General features: G+C 31.9%; 1 protein-coding gene across 1 annotated transcript; it reads right to left on the reverse strand.

Annotated features, from left to right (window-relative positions):
* Positions 1–1,905: 1,905 nt before the first annotated feature.
* On the reverse strand, positions 1,906–23,897 carry LOC134684737 (glutamate receptor ionotropic, kainate 3-like). The gene is made up of 10 exons (XM_063544044.1): positions 23,734–23,897; positions 16,022–16,203; positions 10,906–11,088; positions 10,235–10,423; positions 8,377–8,471; positions 7,122–7,212; positions 6,297–6,615; positions 4,576–4,793; positions 2,832–3,094; positions 1,906–2,269 (listed from the first exon to the last, which is right to left on the reverse strand). The coding sequence occupies exons 1-10, from the start codon at positions 23,873–23,875 to the stop codon at positions 1,966–1,968; spliced, it is 1,986 nt and encodes a 661-aa protein (XP_063400114.1). The 5' UTR covers positions 23,876–23,897; the 3' UTR covers positions 1,906–1,965.

Raw genomic sequence — 23,897 nt, forward strand, 5'->3', positions numbered from 1 at the left:
TGAATATTTAAAACTCTGTCTTAAATATCGTTTTTGATTATTGGAAATCATTATTAAGATTCATTTATGTTCATTAGAGTGTATACAAGGTTAGTTGCACTAAAGAAAAAAACGCATTTAGTTTAAAATTAACTAAACGTCATATCATTTTGTCCGTTGTTTGATATGGTTTCAAAATGTACCCTCCCCGTGAATCAATTGATTACTTTAATAATTATAATAATAATAACAATTATTATATCTTTTATACGCAGTCTTAATAGACCGCTTTCGAGTTCGTTACAGTTCCGTCAAAAACTGTTTGTTGTGAACATCATTAGTGCGTTTAGGTGCATTCGGACTTCCTTTCCATGTTCAGCATAATCAGGGATCGTTTAAAAATATGATGGTATATTACACAAATTATTCAACTAATTAAATTTTATAAAGACAATTATCTAAAAAGGAAAAAAGAAATCTTAAACCGATTAGGTAATTCCCTATATTCACATGATATTTGATTTCGTCATGACTGTCATCGTGCATTGTTAGCCAAGCGATTATTTCTAAATAGTGTTAAAGTATATTCATAATGCTGTCATTCGAAATATTACTATATTCCAATAAAACATTTCAGAACGCGAAATATTTCACAGAATTTATAAAAAATAGTATTTGATCGACAAATAAGGGCAATAGTAGAATAAACGATTTTCGAAAGTCATACATCGATTGGGAGAAAACAAATCCGGGTTACAAACTAAAACCAATGGAAACACATCAAATATAAGAGGAAAATAACGAAACAATAGAAACACTGAAGTGCAACAAAAACAAAAGCCACACACATAGAAACGAACTATAAGATAACAACTGCCATTTTCCTGACTTGATACAAGACATTAAAAAAAAAATGGGGATTTAACCTGGTCTTCATGGAAGCCAAACCTCGCGCCTTTTGGCAATGTTCAATATAACACTATAAAACGACAAAATTACATGACAAGCATTAACGCTAACCTGTAAATTATAAAAGTACCAAAACAATTGTCATTTTGATGATTAAATCCTCTTGTTATTGTACAAATAAAGGTGTACCTTCAACAGAGAAATGCTCCTAACAAGATTATGCGAAAACATGGAAACATGTAAAACTGTATGTGTCCTCCGGCATCACACAATGTGAAATTCTAACATAATTCATTTATGAAAGTCTCGAAATTAGCAGAAATGTTTAAAGTATGATTCTTATCGCAATTAATACTTAACATGTTCAAACTATACTGACTTCTTTCAACAAACACTGCTCTTATTGTATAAAACCACAAAGTCAGTAAAATTCTGCAATTTCAAGCATTTATGTATACTGTGTCTTAAGTTCAAATAAAGTGGCAGTTATTTCATGTCAAAATTGTACCTTATCCTGACTTGTGCTGAAAGAATCAACATACCTTTAATTGCATACTAGAGCGTACTGGTTTCCCGAAGTTTGATAGTACAAAAACAGGAATTTTTGATCTAAATAACAGGCCAAATGTGCCCTACTATTAAAATTTCATATACTTCTTTAATATTGAAGTAAAACTTTCAACAAGGGTTCTGCCGTGATACTAAGTCCCTAAGTTTTCATTTGATACATCAACTACCCAAATGTTCCCACTATTGACAAATATACAGCTATGCGTAGGAAATATTTTGTTTAAACTATGTACTACTTTCTTGTATGTTCTTTCCGACCGGGCTTGAATTATTGGTTCTATACTTTATAGAGAAACAAGTATGAGGAAGAACGGGTGAAATCATCAAAACATTAGTGTTATGGTCAAACCAAATTGGTTGACAAATACAACACTCGAAACCTATATCTATGTCATACATGGTATATAGAGGTTTATTTCTAGAAAAAAGAAAAATAATAATCTCATTCTTATGCTCGTTATCAGCCGTCTATTAGAATTTCAAACGAAAAACATTAAATTGATCAAGTTAATAATCTTGGACTACATGATCTGTCATGCTTATTGTTCCAATGTGTCTCACTGGATTAATCGGATGGGTGATTAAACCTTTCTTCTCCAATAATAGTCGACATTTAAGCGTAATATATTCACAAAGTAAAAACATCAAAGATAGTAATATTCCAATACCAATTAGATAAAATGCAATTTGTATATCAATAATTTTGATTGCTTTTGCTTCGGTTTTAGATTGTTCTGCACAATGACTAGTATAAGGCCAATAGTTTGTTCTCCACTTTGAGACATGTCCACTTTCAAGAACTGTCATAATCCTAAAATATAGAATAATTAAAAGTGTGAAATAATCAGAAATCAATTACAGTTACTTTATTGAAATGCGTGTGATTTGAGATGATCAACGGTGCTTCAGAAGGATAAACAGATCCTGCTCCACATGTAACAATCGTCTTGTTGCTCATGTTAGTACAAACCCGGTAATAAGTCTTCGGTAAGTCAAATTCGGAGAAATTGGGACTGGATTGTAGTCACGACAATTAAAAATTATCCCCTACCATCTCGTGAAGGCGTGCGTAGTTTTTAAGAAATGTATTTTTTTTTAATAACTGAATATTCAATATGTTAAACGTATGACAGGTTGAAGCAACATGTATTGTTCTCATTTTCCAAACACTGCTCTGTTTGTTTGGTTGCTTAATGAAGATTCACTACACAAGTACTTTCGTCGCAAATGTTTTATCTTCCATGCCAGTTACTAGTAACAAAGCGAGATGATGTGTTGTACATGTTAAAAAATGCAACAAACAAAATTGCATATGTCATCACAGCATTTGATTTGATGTATTTATAATAAAAATCCAAGAACTAAATTCTTACCCATTTGAGAATTTTTCCACAAAAGGTGAATTATTTGGCAGTCCGATGGCGTACGTAGACATAATATCAGTTGGTAGGAGTGTGACTTGACAGTTATTTGCCACTAACTTTGCCGTTCCAGTGTGATCATCAATAAACGCATACTTTTCTGTTAACACCTTTTCTATGTGTGATTTTGTTCCACTGTTAAGTACAGAAGGATCGGTTTTGTTGAATGCAACAATACCTTTCCAAAAAAGTTGACGATCTGGTAGATTCGAATCCTGAAAAGTAAAATTGGTCACCACATAGGGAAGAAATGAAATAGTTTTTGACTTACTATTGATATTGTTCTATATAAAAAAAACAATAAGCAGATTGAAATGATTGCCAATCAGACAACTCTTTTCAAGAGACTAAATGACATAGAAGTCAACAACTATAGGGACCACATATTAATCAACTATAAATAAAAATGTAAAACTATTTTAACGAGAAAACAAACGGCCTGATTTATGTACAATACATTGAACGAAAAACTAATAAGACACAACAAAAAATGACGGCTTTCCATTCTATTTTCCTTGCTTTGTTAGTCCATATAGCTGATCGAAAGTGTATGACACAAATAGATCAACGGGTTAATATTCGAAAACATAAACAACCGGACTATTTGTTCCCTTTAATGATGTAACCCTTACCCTTGTAAATCAACCCATATGGATCAATAGAAACTAACACTTGATAGATTTAAGTACAAAAAAAAGCACACCCGGGCTCTCGGTCATACAAATTCACTCAGTACTCTGAGTATAAAATAAGTGCTCGAAACACAAACTTCAGTATTTTGATTAGTTGATGCTTGAGTCTGAGTACAAAAATCGTGCTCGAACGTTTTATGACCGCAAGGCCTGGTATTTGAAGTATGGCTAAAAGTGGCAAATCTTGAAATTGAACTTTTAAGAAAGGATAACAAATATTGTCAAAAATGACACACTTTTCCAGATAATCGATCATTATCTTTTATTTTTTTAGCAAAAGAGATAAGAGAAAGATATAATTTCACATGACATATTAATCAACCATTTTCTACATGAGAAAATGTCTGTACCAAGTCAGGAAAATGACAGTTGTTATCCATTCGTTTGATGTGGTTGACATTTGAGTTTGCCTTTTGATTAGGGACTTTCCATTTTGAATTTTTCTTGGAGTTCAGTATTTTTGTGATTTTACTTATTAATAGGAAGATATTCAAATTGAAATAATGTTTTACCTGACGAAAATTAAATGATGTACGCTTGTAGATAGTTTTCCTAATACAGATCAACATATTAACTAGAGAGAAGAAATGTTTTATTTTAGTTTATCATTCAGAATGATGAACTTCCTTTCACAGTTTTCTTTTTTTTAAGAGACCCAAAATACAATCATCTGTAACTGAACATAACTGTTTGATAGTGGAAAATTTTTTCCTTTCATATGTTAAGTTTTTCTTTCCTTGACAAAACTATGTCGATGGCTTCTTCATTTTCTTAATGAACAATAAAATGTTTACGTAAAATCGAAATTCAATGTAAATATATTTATATATGTATATATGGATTGATTGATCTACAACGTATCGATGCCAGAAAATTTGTGTTTAAACTGTAATTCATTTCATCAATTCAAGTCACAAAAAATAGCAAATCGAATTCTAATTTTTGTGTGCATATATACAAACCCAAATTTCATTAATTAAGCAAAAAACATGTTGTGACATTACCTTGAAAATAGATTCGTATATGGAATCACCCGTTATACCCCATTTATACTCATCTTGAGCAATTAGGCCTTTGATATCATCGAACGGAGGTTTGTTTTTTCGAACTGTCAGAAAAGCCACAAAATTTGCGCTGTACGTGGCCGCCATTATAATGCAAAATATCCACCAGCAGCTTAGAAGTGTTCGTCCTGATGAGGATGCAGCCATATGTTCTCCGCCTGAAATTTGCAAATGATAACAGTTACTGTAAATATATTTTGTATTCCCTCATTGTATAAGACTTATAGAAAAATATTGACAATAATTTTGACGGTGCTGCATTCATGATCGATCATTATCTAAATACAAAAGGAAGATTTGTATAATGGCAAAGATCTTGCAATTCATAAAATTAATTCTATAATACTTTAATAAAGGAAGGTGATAATATAGCAATTCTTATTTATCTTAGGAAGATATACAAAGAAAAAGTAAAATCACAAATATACCGAGCGAATGGATATCATAACTACTGTGGTATATAAAGGCAACAGTAGTATACCGCTTTTCAAAACTCATTAGTTCCATGGACAAAAAACAAAATCGGGGTAACAAACTGAAACTGAGGAAAACGCATTAAATATAAGAGGAGAACAACGACATAACATTAAAATGTAACACACACAGAAACGGACTAAAGCATTAGACAAAATCATAACGAAATAACAAATATAACATCAAAACCAACCACATGAATTTTGGGATAGATAAGTACCGTGACACGTCTTATAGTAATATGATTTCACACTCAAAAATAAGAGAAAACAAACGACACAATGGAAACACAACATTAAAATGTAACACACACAGAAACGATCTACAATATACCAATAGCCATATTCCTGACTTTGTACAGGACATTTTTAAAGGAAAAATGATGTGTTGAAACTGGTTTTATGGCATGCCAAACCTTCCTCTTTTATGTCCATGTGAAATATAACATTAAAATGATATTCCTGACCTGGTATATGCATTTTATCATGTAGAAAATGGTTGATTATAACCACATGTTCTTATAAACATACAATTTTATGATCGTGAGCTCAACACCTATATCATGTCAATATTGGCAACACATATGGATATTTGCTTTACGTTTCAACCTCAGTGTTAAAAAGTGAAGAACATATTAAATTTCAAATGGAGAAATACCATTAGTTGTCTATGCAAAGTAACCATATGAAAGGTAAAAGTTCAAGCTCAAGTTATCCTCAAGAATTACACTGTATGACATTTAGTAAAGCGAACTTTAAAGAATCAAACTTTTGCGTTGCAATTTGCTGGAAGGAAGCACTGCGGGTTCATTTGAGTAACCTAACAAAATACAGATCACGTTCAACTTTAAATTGGTAATCAAAGGTACCAGGATTATAATTTAGAACGCTAGACGCACGTTTCGTCTATATAAGACACATCAGTGATGCTCTCATCAAATTATTTATAAAGCCAAACAATAACAAAATTGAAGAGCATTGAGGATCCAAAATTCCAAAATGTTGTAACAACGATATCCATTTCCACGGAATAAAGTTCATCATAATCCCAAAAATACAAACATGCATAACAAGCATATTTAGGGATATTGCGGCGGTAGGAATACAGTAAGGGACAATTTGAAGGCTCATAATTACTCACAAAAGACTTTTGACAATAAACATTCGTAAAGTAGTTTTGGTACTCACCTTGTGTTAACAAAGCTCCATACATATACCAGAATGAATCAGACATATTATGCAGACCTCTTTTACCATGTCTTTTGTTGTAAAATGGGTTGGTATTTTCAAGAAGGCAAAGTATAAATGACACAGTAGGTAGACAAATTCCAACCAATATTAACACTGTTGGACTAAGAGGATCGAGTAATCTTGTCCATTTTGAATTATCTGGATTTGATTTTTTGAAAATGATTGACGAAAACTCATAAAAGTAGGGATACGTAAAATCCATCACTGTTTCCCTATCTGAATGCACTGTAAGGGCTGCTGCTACAATGTCTATCTCCTTAAAATATGATAAAGGTTTCAGATATATACATCACGTAATGTGTTTCAATAAAAGATAAAGCTGATGACGAATTATGACTCGGCAAACGGAAAATTTATTTTGATAAATCCTAGTTGGTAGAGCGTTCTAGGGCGCTGAGCGTGTCCAGATTTAAAATTGTTAAATTTGAGACTTGGTATTCACAAATCGGTATACACACAGTTTATATATAATAGTCTGAAGGTTTGCACAACGGTTCTAACATATTTAAATGATAATATACGAAAATGATGTTTTGAATTCGTAGTGACAGCAGTTTCGTCTAAAAGCATTACTCGTGGTCAATAACTATAGGAAAGGAAAAAGATAACAAAGGGACATTATAATTTATAGGTCGAAAAATAAGTGACAACGCTTTGGCATTATAAAAAAAAAACGTTTTCTGATTATTTCAGGAAGCTTCACCAATGGTTACAAATAGTTTTAATCAATTCATTATCTATTTCCTAATGATTTAAACAAACCCTTTGTTGCAGTTGTCCTATCATACCATTCCATGTACCATTGTTTTTTTCAGCTCCCCAATTCCCATCAGGTGGCGGTTGAATTTCATATCTATATATAGTCGAACATATATTTATTATATATACAAAAAATCCTACTTTAAACTATCGGAATTTCCCCCTGACTAGATTATGCGTGCACCGGTTGACGAAAGTGTGTTCTTCAAACAATAACGTTTTGTTTTAGAACTAGTTTGTACGCTACAAAATTATATTTTATTTTATATAAAACATGATTGAACCTTTACTAAATATTTTACTGGCGTGGTAAAATACACAGCGAATTAAATTGATTCTTTCAAAAAGCAGCATTTGTTAGCCGATGTTTAAATATGATAAATCGACTGAAAATAGAAATAATAAGGTATTATACAAAAATTAAAAAAATACGTTAACTACAAAAAAGTCAAATACCAAAAACTGGGGGTGATCTCAGATGCTCTAGAAGGATAAGCAGATCCTGTTCCTTATGAGTCACTGGTCGTAATATTTGTTTACATTTTAGATAAGCCCAAAAGTGCATTTGAACAACGCTTTAAACAACGTTTTCCTTTCTGACACACTATCAGTTTGTTTATGGTCTCATCAAATGCGTATATTCGAGTTTGCTGTTTTTTTCAGAAATAATGCAGTTTTAACAAAATAGGATAAAACAATATACACATAATGTTCAAATGTTAATGAATATGTGTTATACAGATAAAGTACAAAGTAAAATCATTCTTTTCAATTGTGTGGCATATCTATATGTTCTTAATAAATGGTTTAAACATTGACACTAGGATATCATAAAAATGCACATACAAATCAACCTAGAAAAAAGTGTTATATTTCGAAATTTTGGTACCCTAGTGATTTTCAAGTACTTTTCAAGCCCTTCAAACTGTTTTGATTCGAGCGTCACTGATGTGTCTTTTGAAGACAAAACACACGTCTGGCGTACACAATTGTAGTCCTGGTATATATCTATGATGAGTTTTATTTACGTCAAGTATATGACAAAATAATTACTAACAGAAAGCTCATGCATTGTAACCATATACATGGTGTCATGTGGGTAGACATTATGTGTCATTAGTTACATTAAATTCAACCATTTTTTCATAAACCGTCCCAATTATAAATGTGAGATTTGAGAAATATAAATCAATAGTGATATTAACATAACTAACTATATGTTGGTAAATTCTTTTTAAAACTCCAAAATCTTACTTACGTAAAATTGAGATCACGAGATAGCTGATTTAAAATTTCAATTGTGATTCCTGTGTACTGACCGGTTTCGTTATTTAACTGTACAAAGGGAGAAAACTGCAATTGAGAAGAACATCACCAATGAATGTTGTAGTTATACGACTCTTTTTATAATGCCATGAAAAACAAAAGAAATACAATGCATCAAATAAGATAAAACAAAATAAAATAAAAAGACACACATACACACAAACACCAGCGTAAAATGAGGAGGAAGTGTAGCTGGGATGTTTTATAACGTAGAAGACTATGTTTTGTAACGTTTGTATCTCGACTACTTAACTTGTATCAAATTTGTAAGATTCAGACTATGAGAAAACTCATTCAAAATTCTGATTGTGATTCGTTTGTATCGGTTGCTTCAATGATTTTATTCGTTGAAGTTCAGGAAACGTTAAACGAAAATAGTTTTTAATGGAGTGGGTTGTCATAAATACATGTACATAATCAAAACATAAGGTCATCAATGACCAAAACGATTAAAACAATGTTTTAGGGGTAGAAATCACCTGACGTAATTTATATCATATATCCAGCTAACTCAGACAATTAATACTTAGTTAATTATTTTATAGATCCTCTTTTTCGTGGTAGTGAAATTGTTTTACTTTTAGTCATATGACGTTTGACGTGATTCGGAATTTATACATTCCGCCATAGGTGTTCCTGGGGTAGGCGTCTCCTGATCGACGAACTATTTTGACGCAAAAGGTTTTACAGTGCTATTATAATTTTGCTTATCCGTGCATTTCTATTTTAGCGAATTTGTATATTATTGAATAAGTGTATACTTTATTCTGTGCGTTCTACCAACTTCAAACAAAAAGTTTGCACCAAGTCATGAATATCAAACTAGTTCAGTTGTTTTTTATTTTGTCAGTTTTCAGGGACGTCCATTTTTGGAATTTACATTGATGTTCGTTATTTTTATTTAATACTATTCAATCACTCATTGTAGTTTTTTCAAGTATTAAACTGTTATTACTTGCAAGTACCCACCAAGTATAATTTTTTTTTTGTTATATGTATTTCTATCCATCAGATGAGTTACGACTTGTTCAACTGATTTTTTCTAGTTTGTTCTAATGTTTTACTTTTACACCATTCGTGACCATTGTCCAATGTTATGGGGAAGCTGGGATCCCACTTACCTGTACATGTTCTGTATGTATGTGCCTGTTCCAAGTCAGGAGCCTGTAATTCGTTGTTTGTTGCTGTGTTACATTTTTGTTTTTCGTTAATATGTTTGTTAATTGATAAGGCCGTTAGTTTTCTTTTTTGGATTGTTACATATGTGAATTCGGAGCTTTTTCTAGTTGAATATGCGGTGTTGGCTGTACTCATTGTTGAAGGTCGAATGTCTACCTTTGGCTGTTAATTCCGGTGAGTTGGACTCTTGGGCAGAGTTGTATCATAACAAATCATACCACGTCTTCTTTTTTTATGTTTTGGGCTTCAGCGTGCGGAATACATGAAAAATCAGAAGATTACGTATCAAATTAATAAGGTACATTTCACTTTATAAAATTAAATTGATTACTAGTAGATTTACAAGCTTGGACCATTGCTAATAATACAAAAAGATCATACTAGGTGTAAAAATTTGATGAGTTTCTTATACTAATAGTAGAATAAAAAGTGGAGGACATACATGCTGATGATAACTTTTTTTTCTATCTGAATGTTGAACCAAATGCTATTATTCCTTAGATTTTGATATCGTTTTCTTTTGGTTTTGGAAACCGATTTAAAACATGAAGACCAAAAGCAATGTTATAAACATACAAACATTTGTACGCAAAGAAGAAACATTTTCTTACTGGTAATGTGTTGACCAAAAATTTTCTTTTATTAAACCCAAAGTCGGCATTTGGAAAGAGTTTGTTTTCATCTGGTAACTGTTGATTTGTAAATAGCACTGGTGACAAATTACGTCGGCTGGACTGCCACATTAGTGTAAATATTTGTTGATGGGTACAACCCTCATGCTTAACCTCATCTTGGTTAGTCTAAAACACAAACAAGATAATTACGATTATCAAAATTTTTTTTCTCAAGGAATTTAAACCATATTCCTATGTGGAGGAAAGAAGAAAAGAACATCAGGGCGTTTTCTGATTTTTTTATTTCTATTGAACTGTTATTTATCAGTAATGCATATAAAACATATTACCAAACAAAGTTGACGATGTATTATACATATAGGAAAATAGTTGTCACATAAGATGTAAATAACTCCATTATACCATTCTTATTCCATTTTAAAAAAGCTGCAAGAATTGAATGTTTTATTGGTTTATTTGTTAGGATTATGTAAAACACAAAATTATTCAATACTAATGTATTTTTTTAAAAGGCATATTTGTTTTTCGTTTATTGTTTGTACATATATTAGGCCGTTAGTATTTTCGTTTTTCTCACAATAAGCAACATAATATTGCAGGTTTAGCTGTAATATTCACTCTAGTATAATGAAATATGACTATCTTACCAGTTTTAAGTTGTTTATCTCTTTTATGTTTGTTGTATAATTCTTTACTACAGCTACGTTGTCGAACTTTATATCAGCCATTTCAAAATCCAGCAAGTCTGCAACATTATCAACACCTACTAACCACCTCGATAAGTGAAGCAAGGAGTTTCGCCTTACGTTTTTCCTTCCAAATTCAAAAGGCTGAATGTTTAAAGATATAAATGTACAAGACGTTGTGATATGAAAAAAAAACCAGTCATATAAAAAATATGATATTGCTTAGTTTTGAAACACAACTTGTTTGATTTTCACAACACATCTTTGGTTACACAAGCTGAACAGAATAAACTGTTCAAAGTATTATCAGGATACAATAGACGTATGGAGACTCTTTATATAAAACCCCAAATTGGTGGTTACTGCATTAACTGCAGACTTATACCTTGTATTTGACATACACGGTTTCTTAGTACCAGAATCCATGACAAAACGAAGAAATTTAATCTAAAAGTTATTAAATTCACCCAACGAAGTAGCAATATATCGACTTCACTTGCATATGGGATATACATTTACCAACTCATTCTGTAATCAAGCGTTTGCAGCTGCTACTCAGACTGTTTAAAACGTCACCAGTGTCTGAGCAGAAAGTTGATTAACCACGGTTATGTAAAAAAACGTCTGTATATAAATGTTCATCGGAAGATAATAAGGCCTTATTAATTAAGAGAATTGATCCTTGCATACAAGGTATATAACTAACCAAAGGGTTCTTAGTTGTGTAAGTTTACGGTGTCTATCACTTACCTATGGAATATTAACGTCACAAATGATAAAAAATGTAACACAGGTCTAAGACATAATTGCTTCTTTTTCCCCTATTTTTAACATATAGAATGCGATATAATACTGGAATTGTACTAATTTGGTAAACATTTTGTTTCATTTAGTGGGTAATGATGTGCTTACTCTTCTTGAGTTTGAATTGTGGGGTCGCGTTGCCTCGTCGTTTTCTGTCTGTGTTTTATGATTTGTGTGTGCTTGTTTGACTTTTGCTGATGTTGTTGTCTGTTTCCTCTTAATTAGCAGTTGAAGACCCTTGCTCCGTTTCCTCAATTCATGTCTTCTATATAAACTCATCATAGATACCAGGACTAAATTTTGTATATACGCCAGGCGCGCGTTTTGTTTACAAAAGACTCATTAGTGACGCTAGAATCCAAAAAAGTTAAAAAGGTCAAATAAAGTAAGAAGTTGAAGAGCATTGAGGACCAAAATTCCTAAAAGTTTCGCCAAATGCAGCTAAGGTAATATATGCCTGAGGTAGAAAAATCTTAGTATTTAAAAATTCTAAATTATTACACCCTTAGAATCTTTTTACGTTTTATGCACATATGTATTAATTGTTGCAAAAAATCTTTATAAGACATGACGGTGATATTTTGGAAATACAATGCTGTTAATTATTATCAATTTTATCGCATGATCAGCAATTTTTATCATTGTCAACTTTTTTCAAAACAAGACGTGTGACTAGTGGAGCAGGACCTGTTCTTTCTGAGAACTCATGGGATCCCCCCAGATTGGTGTGTAATTAATGTGGATACATACTTTTTTAAGCTCACCTGGCCCGATGGGCCAAGTCAGCTTTTCTCATCACTTGGCGTCCGTGGTCCGTCGTCCGTCATCGTCGTCCGTCGTCGTCGTGGTTAACATTTTACATTTTGAACTTCTTCTAGAGAACCACTGTACGGAATGAAACCAAACATGGCATGAATGTTCCTTATGAGGTGCTAACATGGCGTTGTCAGTTTGTTTTAGATTTATGAGTTTGACTGTCCCTTAGTATCTTTCGTCCCTCTTTTAAACATGAAAACCTTACAGGTATTTCATTCACTGTATACAGTATTGCTTATAGTTCCTAAGATTGTAGCCGATCCAGCATTCAAAATAGCCGCCAGCGGGGAACTTAGTTTAACATAGGACCCTATGGGAAATGCATACAAATGACTACTTTTAGAGAACCACTGAATGGAATGAAACCAAACATAGCATGAATGTTCCTTATGAGGTGCTGACCAAGTGTTGTTAATTTGTAGCCGATCCATCATCCAAGATGGCCGCCCGCGGGGGACTTAGTTTAACTAAGGACACTATGGGAAATGCATACAAATGACTTCTTTTAGAGAACCACTGAATGGAATGAAACCAAACATTGCATTAATGTTCCTTATGTGGTGCTGACCAAGTGTTGTTACTTTTTAGCCGATCCATCATCCAAGATGGCAGCCAGCGGGGGACTTAGTTTAACATAGGACCCTATGGGAAATGCATGCATACAAATAACTTCTTTTAGAGAACCACTGAATGGAATGAAACCAAACATGGCAGGAATGTTCCTTATGAGGTGCTGACCAAGTGTTGTTAATTTGTAGCCGATCCATCATCCAAGATGGCCGCCCGCGGGGGACTTAGTTTAACTAAGGACACTATGGGAAATGCATACAAATGACTTCTTTTAGAGAACCACTGAATGGAATGAAACCAAACATGGCATGAATGTTCCTTATGAGATGCTGACAACGTGTTGTTACTTTGTAGCCGATCCATAATTCAAGATAGCGCCAGTGGGGACTTAGTTTAACATATATAGGACCCTACGGGAAATGCATACAAATGACTTCTTTTAGAGAACCACTGAATGGAATGAAACCAAACATGGCATGAATGTTTTTTATGAGGTGCTGACCAAGTGTTGTTACTTTGTAGCCGATCCATCATTCAAAATGGCAGCCAGCGGGGGACTTAGTTTAACATAGGACCCTATGGGAAATGCATACAAATAACTTCTTTTAGAGAACCACTGAATGGAATGAAACCAAACATGGCAGGAATGTTCCTTATGAGATGCTGACAACGTGTTGTTACTTTGTAGCCGATCCATCATTCAAGATAGCGCCAGTGGGGACTTAGTTTAACATATATAAGACCCTACGGGAAATGCATACAAATGACTTCTTTTAGAGAACCACTGAATGGAATGAAACCAAACATGGCATGAATGTTTTTTATGAGGTGCTGACCAAGTGTTGTTACTTTGTAGCCGATCCATCATTCAAAATGGCAGCCAGCGGGGGACTTAGTTTAACATAGGACCCTATGGGAAATGCATACAAATAACTTCTTTTAGAGAACCACTGAATGGAATGAAACCAAACATGGCAGGAATGTTTCTTATGAGATACTGACAACGTGTTGTTACTTTGTAGCCGATCCATCATTCAAGATAGCGCCAGTGGGGACTTAGTTTAACATATATAGGACCCTACGGGAAATGCATACAAATGACTTATTTTAGAGAACCACTGAATGGAATGAAACCAAACATGGCATGAATGTTTTTTATGAGGTGCTGACCAAGTGTTGTTACTTTGTAGCCGATCCATCATTCAAAATGGCTGCCAGCGGGGGACTTAGTTTTACATATGACCCTATGGGAAATGCATACAACTGACTTATTTTATAGAACCACTTAATGGAATGAAACCAAACATGGCATGAATGTTCTAATGAGGTGCTGACCAAGTGTTGTTACTTTGTTACCGATCCATCATTCAAGATGGCCGCCAGCGGGGGACTGAGTTTTACATAGCACCCAATGGGAAATACATACAAATGTCGTCTTTTAGAGAACCACTGAATGGAATGAAACCAAACATAGCATAAATGTTCATTTTTTAATGAGGTGCTGGCCAAGTGTTGTTACTTTGTAGCCAAATTTTTTTTTATCTTTTTTTTATATGATTTCAAATACCTTAATAGAATCAGGTGAGCGATACAGGCTCTTGAGAGCCTTTAATTTATATAGTTTGTAGTTGACTTGTTTCGTTGTTTTCCATTTTTATCGTCAAGGTAAAGCGCGACAAAAGATATCAAAGGAATATTCAAACTAGAAAGTTGAATACAAACTGACAACGTCATTGCAAAAACGAGAATACCAAACGAAAAACATCATTTATAAAACACTACATACACAACTGGTGCACCTAAACCCCACCTAAAACTGATTCATCAGATCCTGTTCCATATGTCAAACTGTAACTACATACTTTGTGTGAAGTATGATTCGGTGATGTAACATTCGAATAATTCAAACACAATTTTACTAACTACATTGCGAAAATATCCATCGTTAACTGAAAAAGGTTTGTTCTAAACGGTAAATTACTTATTTCATGTCTATATTTTGTGATTATCATATTTTTGGGGCAAAATATTCAAGTCAAGAATGTCTATTGACAGTCAGAGAGGGGCATCACTTAAACAAGTAATTTTTTTAGCTACTTATATAGGTATTTTTTGTTTTAAAAAAACATAAAATAACTCAATAGAGTTGTTTTAAATTTCAATAGAAGCATGGACTAAATGTAGTTTTCATGAAATTTTACAGCATTTTATACCATAAAATGAAGAATTTATTACATTTAAAAGGAGTATAGAGATTTAGGGTTACTTTAAAAATAATGACAACAATATTCCTTGAATAAGTTATTTTATACATCTTTGAAAGAATCAGTAATAACACTTATTGAAGGAACACATGTAATTGTTTTAGGTTACAAATTATAAATAACTTCAAGTCTTAATTCATTCACAAGTTTCTATCTATTTATATCTGTCTACCTTCTAGATTTGTGAGGAAAATGATATATTAATAGTCCCAAGAGACCAATCGTTGACCCAAAAGCATCGATATGAAAGATAAGTGCGTCAGAAAGGCAATTAGTGTTTTAGAAAGATTAGATTTCATATTTCATGGGAAAAATTACCAGATGACTGCAAAAATTTGTCAAAGCTAGTAAAATCTGTATAGTTGGACACCTATAAAAATGATATCAAGAAAAGTTACTTATATAAGTAATATTTAAAAAAGCCTCGTTTTCAACATTACTTGTATAGGTAATTTTAAATGTTACTTGTTTAATTAATGCCCTTGCCTGATAGAAAAAAAGAAATTCTGAAATGAATAAACGAAAAAAAATGCAAAGTGGAGGTAAGTCAAGTAAAACTGCAGCTGTCGAAAAAATCTTAAAATAATAAAATTTCAAGTTCTTTAAGATTGTTATGAATATACCTTTTTAAGAAATTGGAGACAAACATGTTGACATAGTACAGTGAAATTGATGTTGGTTGACTTATCTTGTGAAGAACTAGATATAGCATCAATTTCAGAAGATGTGACTTCTTCCATAGGATATATTACTGCAAGTATTCCATAGGTAGATAGACCATGATGCAATTCAAATGCCTGCTGGCCTGAAATATACATTGAAATATTGAAGGCCGTACTTTAACCTATAATTGTTTACTTTTTAAATTGTTATTTGGATGGAGAGTTGTCTCATTGGCACTCACACCACATCTTCCTATATCATGTTAGCTTTAAATTATCCATTAGCATGTTTACCTATTTGTGAAGTATGTATAAATTAGATTTTTTTATTATGTCAGACCATTTTTTAAATCTTTTTTAACCCAAGTACGGGAAATCTCCCAAAGCCTCTTTGAACATTTACTATGAATTATTTTAAATCTAGCATCAATAGCAGTTTGTTGAAGTACTTTAAATTTTGTTCAGTTTTCACGAAATTTTTCTGATATTCCGGAATGTTTTCTTTTTGGCTTGCATGAACCTACTTGTTGGATTTCAATTATGATAAATGTTAAAATTTAGATACAGGAGTCAATTTGAGATGTTAATGTTTTGCTTTGAAATCATCAAAAACTACTTTAAAAATTATTTTGTGGATATTTGATTCCGAGGTTTTCTGAGGTCTGCAGACAAGTCTATAGAAAAATAGTGAACACATATTATTCGTTAGGACTTTTATTTATTTTTGAGTTAAATGTTCGAGTTTATAAACCAATAAATTCCTTTAAAATGCTGTATATGCTGTATCGCACGTAAATTATATATTTTTTTCAATAAATTGGCCCAGGGCATGAATATTGCTTATTGTCGAAGCATGTACGGTGATATATAGTTGCGAACGTCTGCTTCCCACATTTGCAATCATATCGCATCCTATTTTATATGGTATTTTCTATTGAACATAAACACGTGTAAAAAGATTATCTTCAATATAACGCTTGAAAACCAATTCCAAAAATATCATTGTTACGGTAATAATTATGTAACAGTATTCCCATTCCTCATATAAAATGCTAATGAATTCTCAATGGATGTCAAAAGTTAAAATTTCTGCATATTTATTATCGAACATTTCAAAAGTTAATCATTGTAAACGAATATTGTAAACGACTTCATTATATCTTAAATTGGATGCATGCAATTATTAATAAAGTATTCTATTTGAATTTGGATGTTAACAAGCCGACATCACTACTGGGACTTACTCAGTATTTCGAAATGGATTATATCTAAGTTTGGTATAAAAAAAGGTCCTTGTGTAAGGATTATAATATCTTTTGTCATATTTTATAGTAGATTTTATGATTCAATCATTGACATAGGATTTTGCTTTTACTTAGATGGGGTTTTTTTCATATGTTTTTGCGTTGTGTTAAATAATTTAACAAAATACGAAAAATCGAAAAAAAAGAAATGCGAAAAATTGTACATCAAAATAACCAATGTTAAATTGATATGAGCGTCACGGAGGAGTCTTATGTAGACGAAACGCGCGTCTGGCGTACTAAAATAGAATCCTGGTACCTTTGAGAGCTATTAAGCAATATTTTCTAAAATATTTGATGTACATGTAACTTTAAATGCAGTAGAGAATACATTTGCTTAAAAATATATATATGTATTCTTATTTCCTCAAATTGATTTAAAAAAACATTCTTACGATGGGTATTTCATATATAGGAAATATTTCACTCAAATAACATGCAGAGTATCCCTACAATTCATAAACGTCATCATACATTTGAATTGATTAAAATAGATATATATTTCACCTATTGTCCATCGTATATAAATATAGTGTGTTCTGTATGATGTGGTTTTCATAATATACAATTAAAATATACAATTATCTTTAAGACTGAAATTTCTAAAATTTTAAAACAATTTGAATACTTATTTCACATTTCTTACGGTAGAATTATTTTAAGAGGATAGGGATATTCTGTCAATGCCAATCTTGAACCTATATATTTTCAGATATGGGATATTTTTCAAGAGTATTTTAAGGAAAATAAACTCATCATAGATACCAGGACTAAAACTTTGTATTTGGGCCAGACTAACGTTTCGTCTACAAAAGACTCATCATTGACACAAAAAGGTGAAAAAGGCGAAATAATGTTGAAGAGTAGTGAGGATCAAACATTCTTAAGAGTTTTTGCCAAATACAAGTCAAGTAATCTATTCCATTGTAGTAGAAAAGCCTTACGCAGGCAAAATTTGCTAACATGAATTTCACATGAATCTCACATGAAATCCACATGAAAAATTTCAAATGAGATTCACCTCAATCGAGCTTATACATGAAATTTACGTGAACATTTTCATGTGAATTTCAATTGAATTAAGATTCACATGAATCTGATATGAAATTTTTCACAGGAATTTCAAATGAAATTTACAACAAAACAATTTGATATTTTTCATGATTTTAATTAAATTTGAAAATTTAGATGTTATTTGAAATACTCTATTCTAAAATCTCATGTGAATGTCAATTGAAAAAAAATACGTGATTTTCATGTGAAATTAACATGAGTTTCACCTGGGATTCACACGAAACTCATAAAAACTTATTTCGAGTGAGTTTCACGTATAAGCTCGGTTGAGGTGAAATTCATGTGAATTTCACGTGAGATTCACATGAATTAAAATTAAGAAATAATTCTATCCTGCCATGCTCTATGCTCATTTTAACATGGGTAGGCATTATATTTGTTAATATCTTAATACCGAGCGTTAGCGAGGTATTAAATGTTCACAAATATAATGCCTACCCATGTTAAAATGAGCATAGAGCATGGCAGGATAGAATTATATCGATTCTAATAGGAATATTTGAACTCTTTCACTTCGAAGCGGACCTATAGTAGACGCTCGGAATGTCACCATTTTGATTTTATGAGCCAAAAACGTTATAGGAAATCAGCAGTTTATCAATAAAAAAAGAACAGAAGCATTTAAACTTACTGTTAGAATGTTTTTATTTAATTTCCTAGCGAGCAACACCAACAAAAATGTCCATTTATGATCTCTGGCGTTGTTCAAAATTCATCTGACGTTGCAATTTCAATTGTGACGTCAATCACGTGCAGCCCATGTTCTATTTGAATTAGAACACGGCTGTGTTTACAAAGCGTAATAAGGACGTCATATTAGAATTAGTATGTAAGAAATTCAAAGTGTTGCAAAACAGTTAATTCTTAATAATGACCATATCAATAATAATTCATGTCAACACCAAAAAGCTAACTGCTGGGTCGATGATACCCTCGTGAAATAAAAACGCCACCAAAAGTGACACCGACCCAGTGGTTGTTAAGAAAATTGAAGAAACTTAAAGTACAAAACGAGAACATCATCGTGTGGATATGATTCAGAAATAAGGGCCTTTTACATGGCCTTTTATTTGGTGCGATTAAAAGATGACTGTAACAAAAATTATTTATAAAAATAATATCAATTTTACGAATTATTGTTGAATTACCTCACAATTTTGTCTATCGCGAAGAAATCTTCCCATAACGAGATCAGTATAAATAAATCCTAAAACTAATGAAATAATAAACCAAAAACATAGAACTAAATTAAAAATAAACGTTTAGTTTTCATGCTTCACATTTTTCCGTATGGTTGACATAATCATTCTTTCTTTTTCAATGATTTATTCTCTTTTTACTTTATCGCAAACTGAATTGCTATATAGAGTACTAGTATCTAACCCACAAACAATGAGTGGCAAATTCCGAAGCAATTTTACCTAAAGATAAATCTTTACTGTTTAAATTGAAATTAATATGTCTTATTGGTCTCATTAGATAACTTCGCTGATTATATCCTTAAACAAATCCATCTAATCAGACAGGTAAAATGAAAGTCAGTATAATACTTCAATGATCTAATCATATGCTTTGTGTACTCTATTGTTAGTTGATTGACCTGATTTCAAGAAAAACAATATAACATTTCAAAAATATAATTATTTCTGTAAAAAAAATTATTTCTGTAAAAATAATTGGAACTTTTAGTAAAAAATACTGCTATCTATTATTAATGGGGAAAACGATCGCTCAATAAACCATCCAATATTAACAAAAACTTAACTCCGTATCTCCTCACACTGGATAGTTTGCATGTTTCGTTCATTGCAAAGGCATTCATTTTTAATCAGTCAATTAAGACTATTTTATTAAACTCAAAGCGAATTATTAAGGTCGATATAATGTGTTTATTAAACTTATTATTTTCTCTAGGGATGTTTGTGGTTTTTTTTAAATATCGAAATTAGTGTTATAAATTGGTTAGTTGTTGCTGAACGTCTAGTAGAAAAATATTAAAATTTTGTTTCTTAGCAATAACATGTTAAACCCGTTATATTCTTTGTGTAAAAGATGCAAATCCCATAGTTTAGTCTTTAGTGGTTGTTGTTGGTTCATGTCTGTCATATTTTTTCCGTACATTATTTTTCATTCAAATAAGTCCTTAAGCCATATTAATTGAATTAATCCATATTTTTCTTGTCATGGCATTTTAAAGTCAACTATATGGTTGAAGTATTTCTTATTATTAAAGGCCGTATGTTTGCCAATACTGGCCTTATTTAGTGATCTTAATACACGCATTTAGTACTATACACTCAGTATAAATGAGATTTTAAAGGTTCCAACTCTCATACCGGTATATGCACAACCACATTCAAACCTTTTCGAATGCTGTTTTAACTTGGATGCAAACACGTCTTTATTCTTTGTCGTGACTATTTTACTATTAATAAGAAACTAAAAGTGGTAGATAGCTAATACGAACTATTACCGCCATGGCAAACAACGACAAATTAGGAAAAGACGCAAAATATATACACACAAATCTAGAATGAAAAACACTAACTGCATCAAAAAGCGGGGTTAGATTCCAGGTGCAAACACAAAACGTAAAATTATGCGGGTCTTCAAAATTACAAAGGCTCAACAGGACAGCACAGTCAACATTACCAGAGACAATCTGATTTATGGCCCAATTACTTACTTCTGCAGAATTGCAGACAAAATGTGTTATCTAAATTACGCAAATCTAGAATCACATAGTGGCCTTCAATATTTTGGATATTTTTTCAAACAACATTTCCTTCTACCATTATACGATTTATGAATAACATATAATTTATTTAATTATTTTTTTGAAAATCGTATTTATCGGTGCTAATGTTGATTAAATTTAAAGTAGTTTAACTATTTATGATACTATAATAACGAGGTCCAATTTTTCAGCCGTCATGGGGTAAAAACGACAAATCAAAGAATTCAACTTTATATTTAGCTTATATAGGACAATGGGTCCCAATACCGATACCAATAGTATTTTCACCTGGTACCTATTACCTTATATGTACGTTCCGCATCTGACAGGGGCACCAACAAACGGTGTATTTAGAATTTTGCTATATTCACGGGTTATAATCACAGGGTTGACACTAATAAATGCAAACATTGTCACATCAAAATTGTATTTTAATCAGTATGACTTTCTAAAACCAGATGTAAACAAATTTTCAAACATGAATTGTTTTTGTCATAAATTAAAAGAAAACAAAATGACTACAGTTTGAAAAACATCACTAAAACAAATCGGTTAATTTGTAAACTATAAACAAATACTGCTACCCTATCGCCATCATTTATGATCATGCATCCTGCCATAATTACTCTTCGACATTGTCCATATGACCATGTTTCTTTAGACTCAGGATGATGCTTAAGCTTTTAATTTGTTGGGAGTGTCTAATTGTTTCTCTAAACTGCGTAAATAAGTTTTATCCTTCAATTGGCATACATTGGCATTAAGTTACTGCTAGTTCTTTGAGATAAATACTTTGTTTGATTTGTTATTTTGATAGTTGTGAGGTCTGTGTGACCTTTATTTGTATTACAAGTCCAAACCAACTCTTAATCAACATGCATTATCATTGTTATAGTCATTTTCGTAAATTAGGTGTTGACAAAACTTTCTCGAAATTCTAAGGATTTTCGAAATCGGAAATAAATGGCATTCACTATAGTTGTCACAAATTTGCAGAATTATGGTCCTCAATGCTCTTCAACTTCGTGCTTAATTTTGCTTTTTTCGCTTTTTTATTCAAGCGTGACTGATCTGTATTTTTGTAAACTTTAGGCAAGTCTAGTGTATATACTTTAAGCCTGATGTCATTGACGAGTATATTTGTTATAATATGATGATCAAATATAAGATAAAATTCGGTATGCTTGCAAATGAGACAAATATCAACGAGATACCATATGACCTAGAAGTTAACAACTATAGTTTAAAAAAAGTCACCGGAACGGCCTTAAAGAGGCACATACAACAATATATCGGGATTAAAATGTTCGTTAGCGCCCAACCCTCCATTTACAATTGACACTTGTGTAACAGCACAACATATAAAAAAGTATAAAAATCAGTTGAAAAGGTATTATCTTATTATCTTACAAGTAACAAAAACAACATGTGACACGGTATTCATACATCCCCATACCAAAAAATAAATACTAGATAAATATCTGGGAGTACTCGAATTTACTTTCGATTATGGAAAGTTCCAAAGTCTCATAACATGTCTATTCCCGCCATATTTGTTTGTGCATATAAACAAACCAAGGCGCCTAAGGTCTAGCGATTGTTTCTTATTGTTGTCCTTCTTTATTGGTATTATCGTCTCCAATAAGGATGTAGTATTTCTTATTTGTATTGTTTAACACTTTGTTAAAACGGGGTCATTAATACCTTATGGTATGACATGGAATTTGCTAAATGTTGAAGGCCCTTCTTTTTTATCCTAAGAGCCCCACTCTAGTATTTATTTAATATATTACTCAAAGTAAAAGATGAGTTTACTGGTAAATTTTTATCAATTTTTCTGTATACAAAACTTTTCTATTATTTTTTTAAAAACAAAGGGATTGTCTTATCCCAGGAATAGATAACCTTAGCCGTGTTTGGCACAACCTTTTGGAATTTGAATCCTCAATGCTCTTCAACTTTGTACTTGTTTGGCTTTATAACTATTTTGATATGAGCGTCACTGATGAGTCTTATATAGACAAAACACACGTCTGGCGTACTAAATTATAAATCTGGTACCTTTTATATCTGTTTTTTTCTGAAGGAAACAAATAACTTTAGTTAACTTTCATACTTTGTAGATAAAAAAAAAAGAACAAAAGAACAAACTTGACATTTTAACCATATCTCAATACTTTATTGGACTTTATTTCGTGATGATATGGAATTAACTAGAAAAAAGGACATGAGGTAGTCACTCATAAAAGATGGACGATACTCATAAATCGAAAATAAACTGACAAAGCTATTTCTAAGATAAAAAGGAAAAACAGAAAAAAAATAGTACACAATACACAACATAGAACACTAAAGAATAAACAACACGAACCCCACCAAAAACACAATATCAGCAGGTAATAAAAAATAAAGAATATTGGGTAATCATATATGATGCAATTTCAGTTTTCGCACAGCAAAAAAACAGAAAAAAACTGAAAAAACAGCTCTTTTAATGATGTTCCTCATCTCAAAGTAACAGTACGACAATAAGAAAAATAATATAATTGTTTGCTTACCTGATTCCTTGTCGAAGATGATGCAGACTGATGACCACTTTAGATGAGCTATCAAGGAAATCAGAGAAATGGCTGAACTACAATTAGTTATGTTGTTTACACATACATCTTTGCCCTGTAACGAAGAACTAATGTGGGTCATAATTCCTTCGTCCTATCGTAGT

The sequence above is a fragment of the Mytilus trossulus genome, chromosome 9 (assembly GCF_036588685.1).
Source record: "Mytilus trossulus isolate FHL-02 chromosome 9, PNRI_Mtr1.1.1.hap1, whole genome shotgun sequence".
Lineage (NCBI taxonomy): Eukaryota > Metazoa > Mollusca > Bivalvia > Mytilida > Mytilidae > Mytilus > Mytilus trossulus.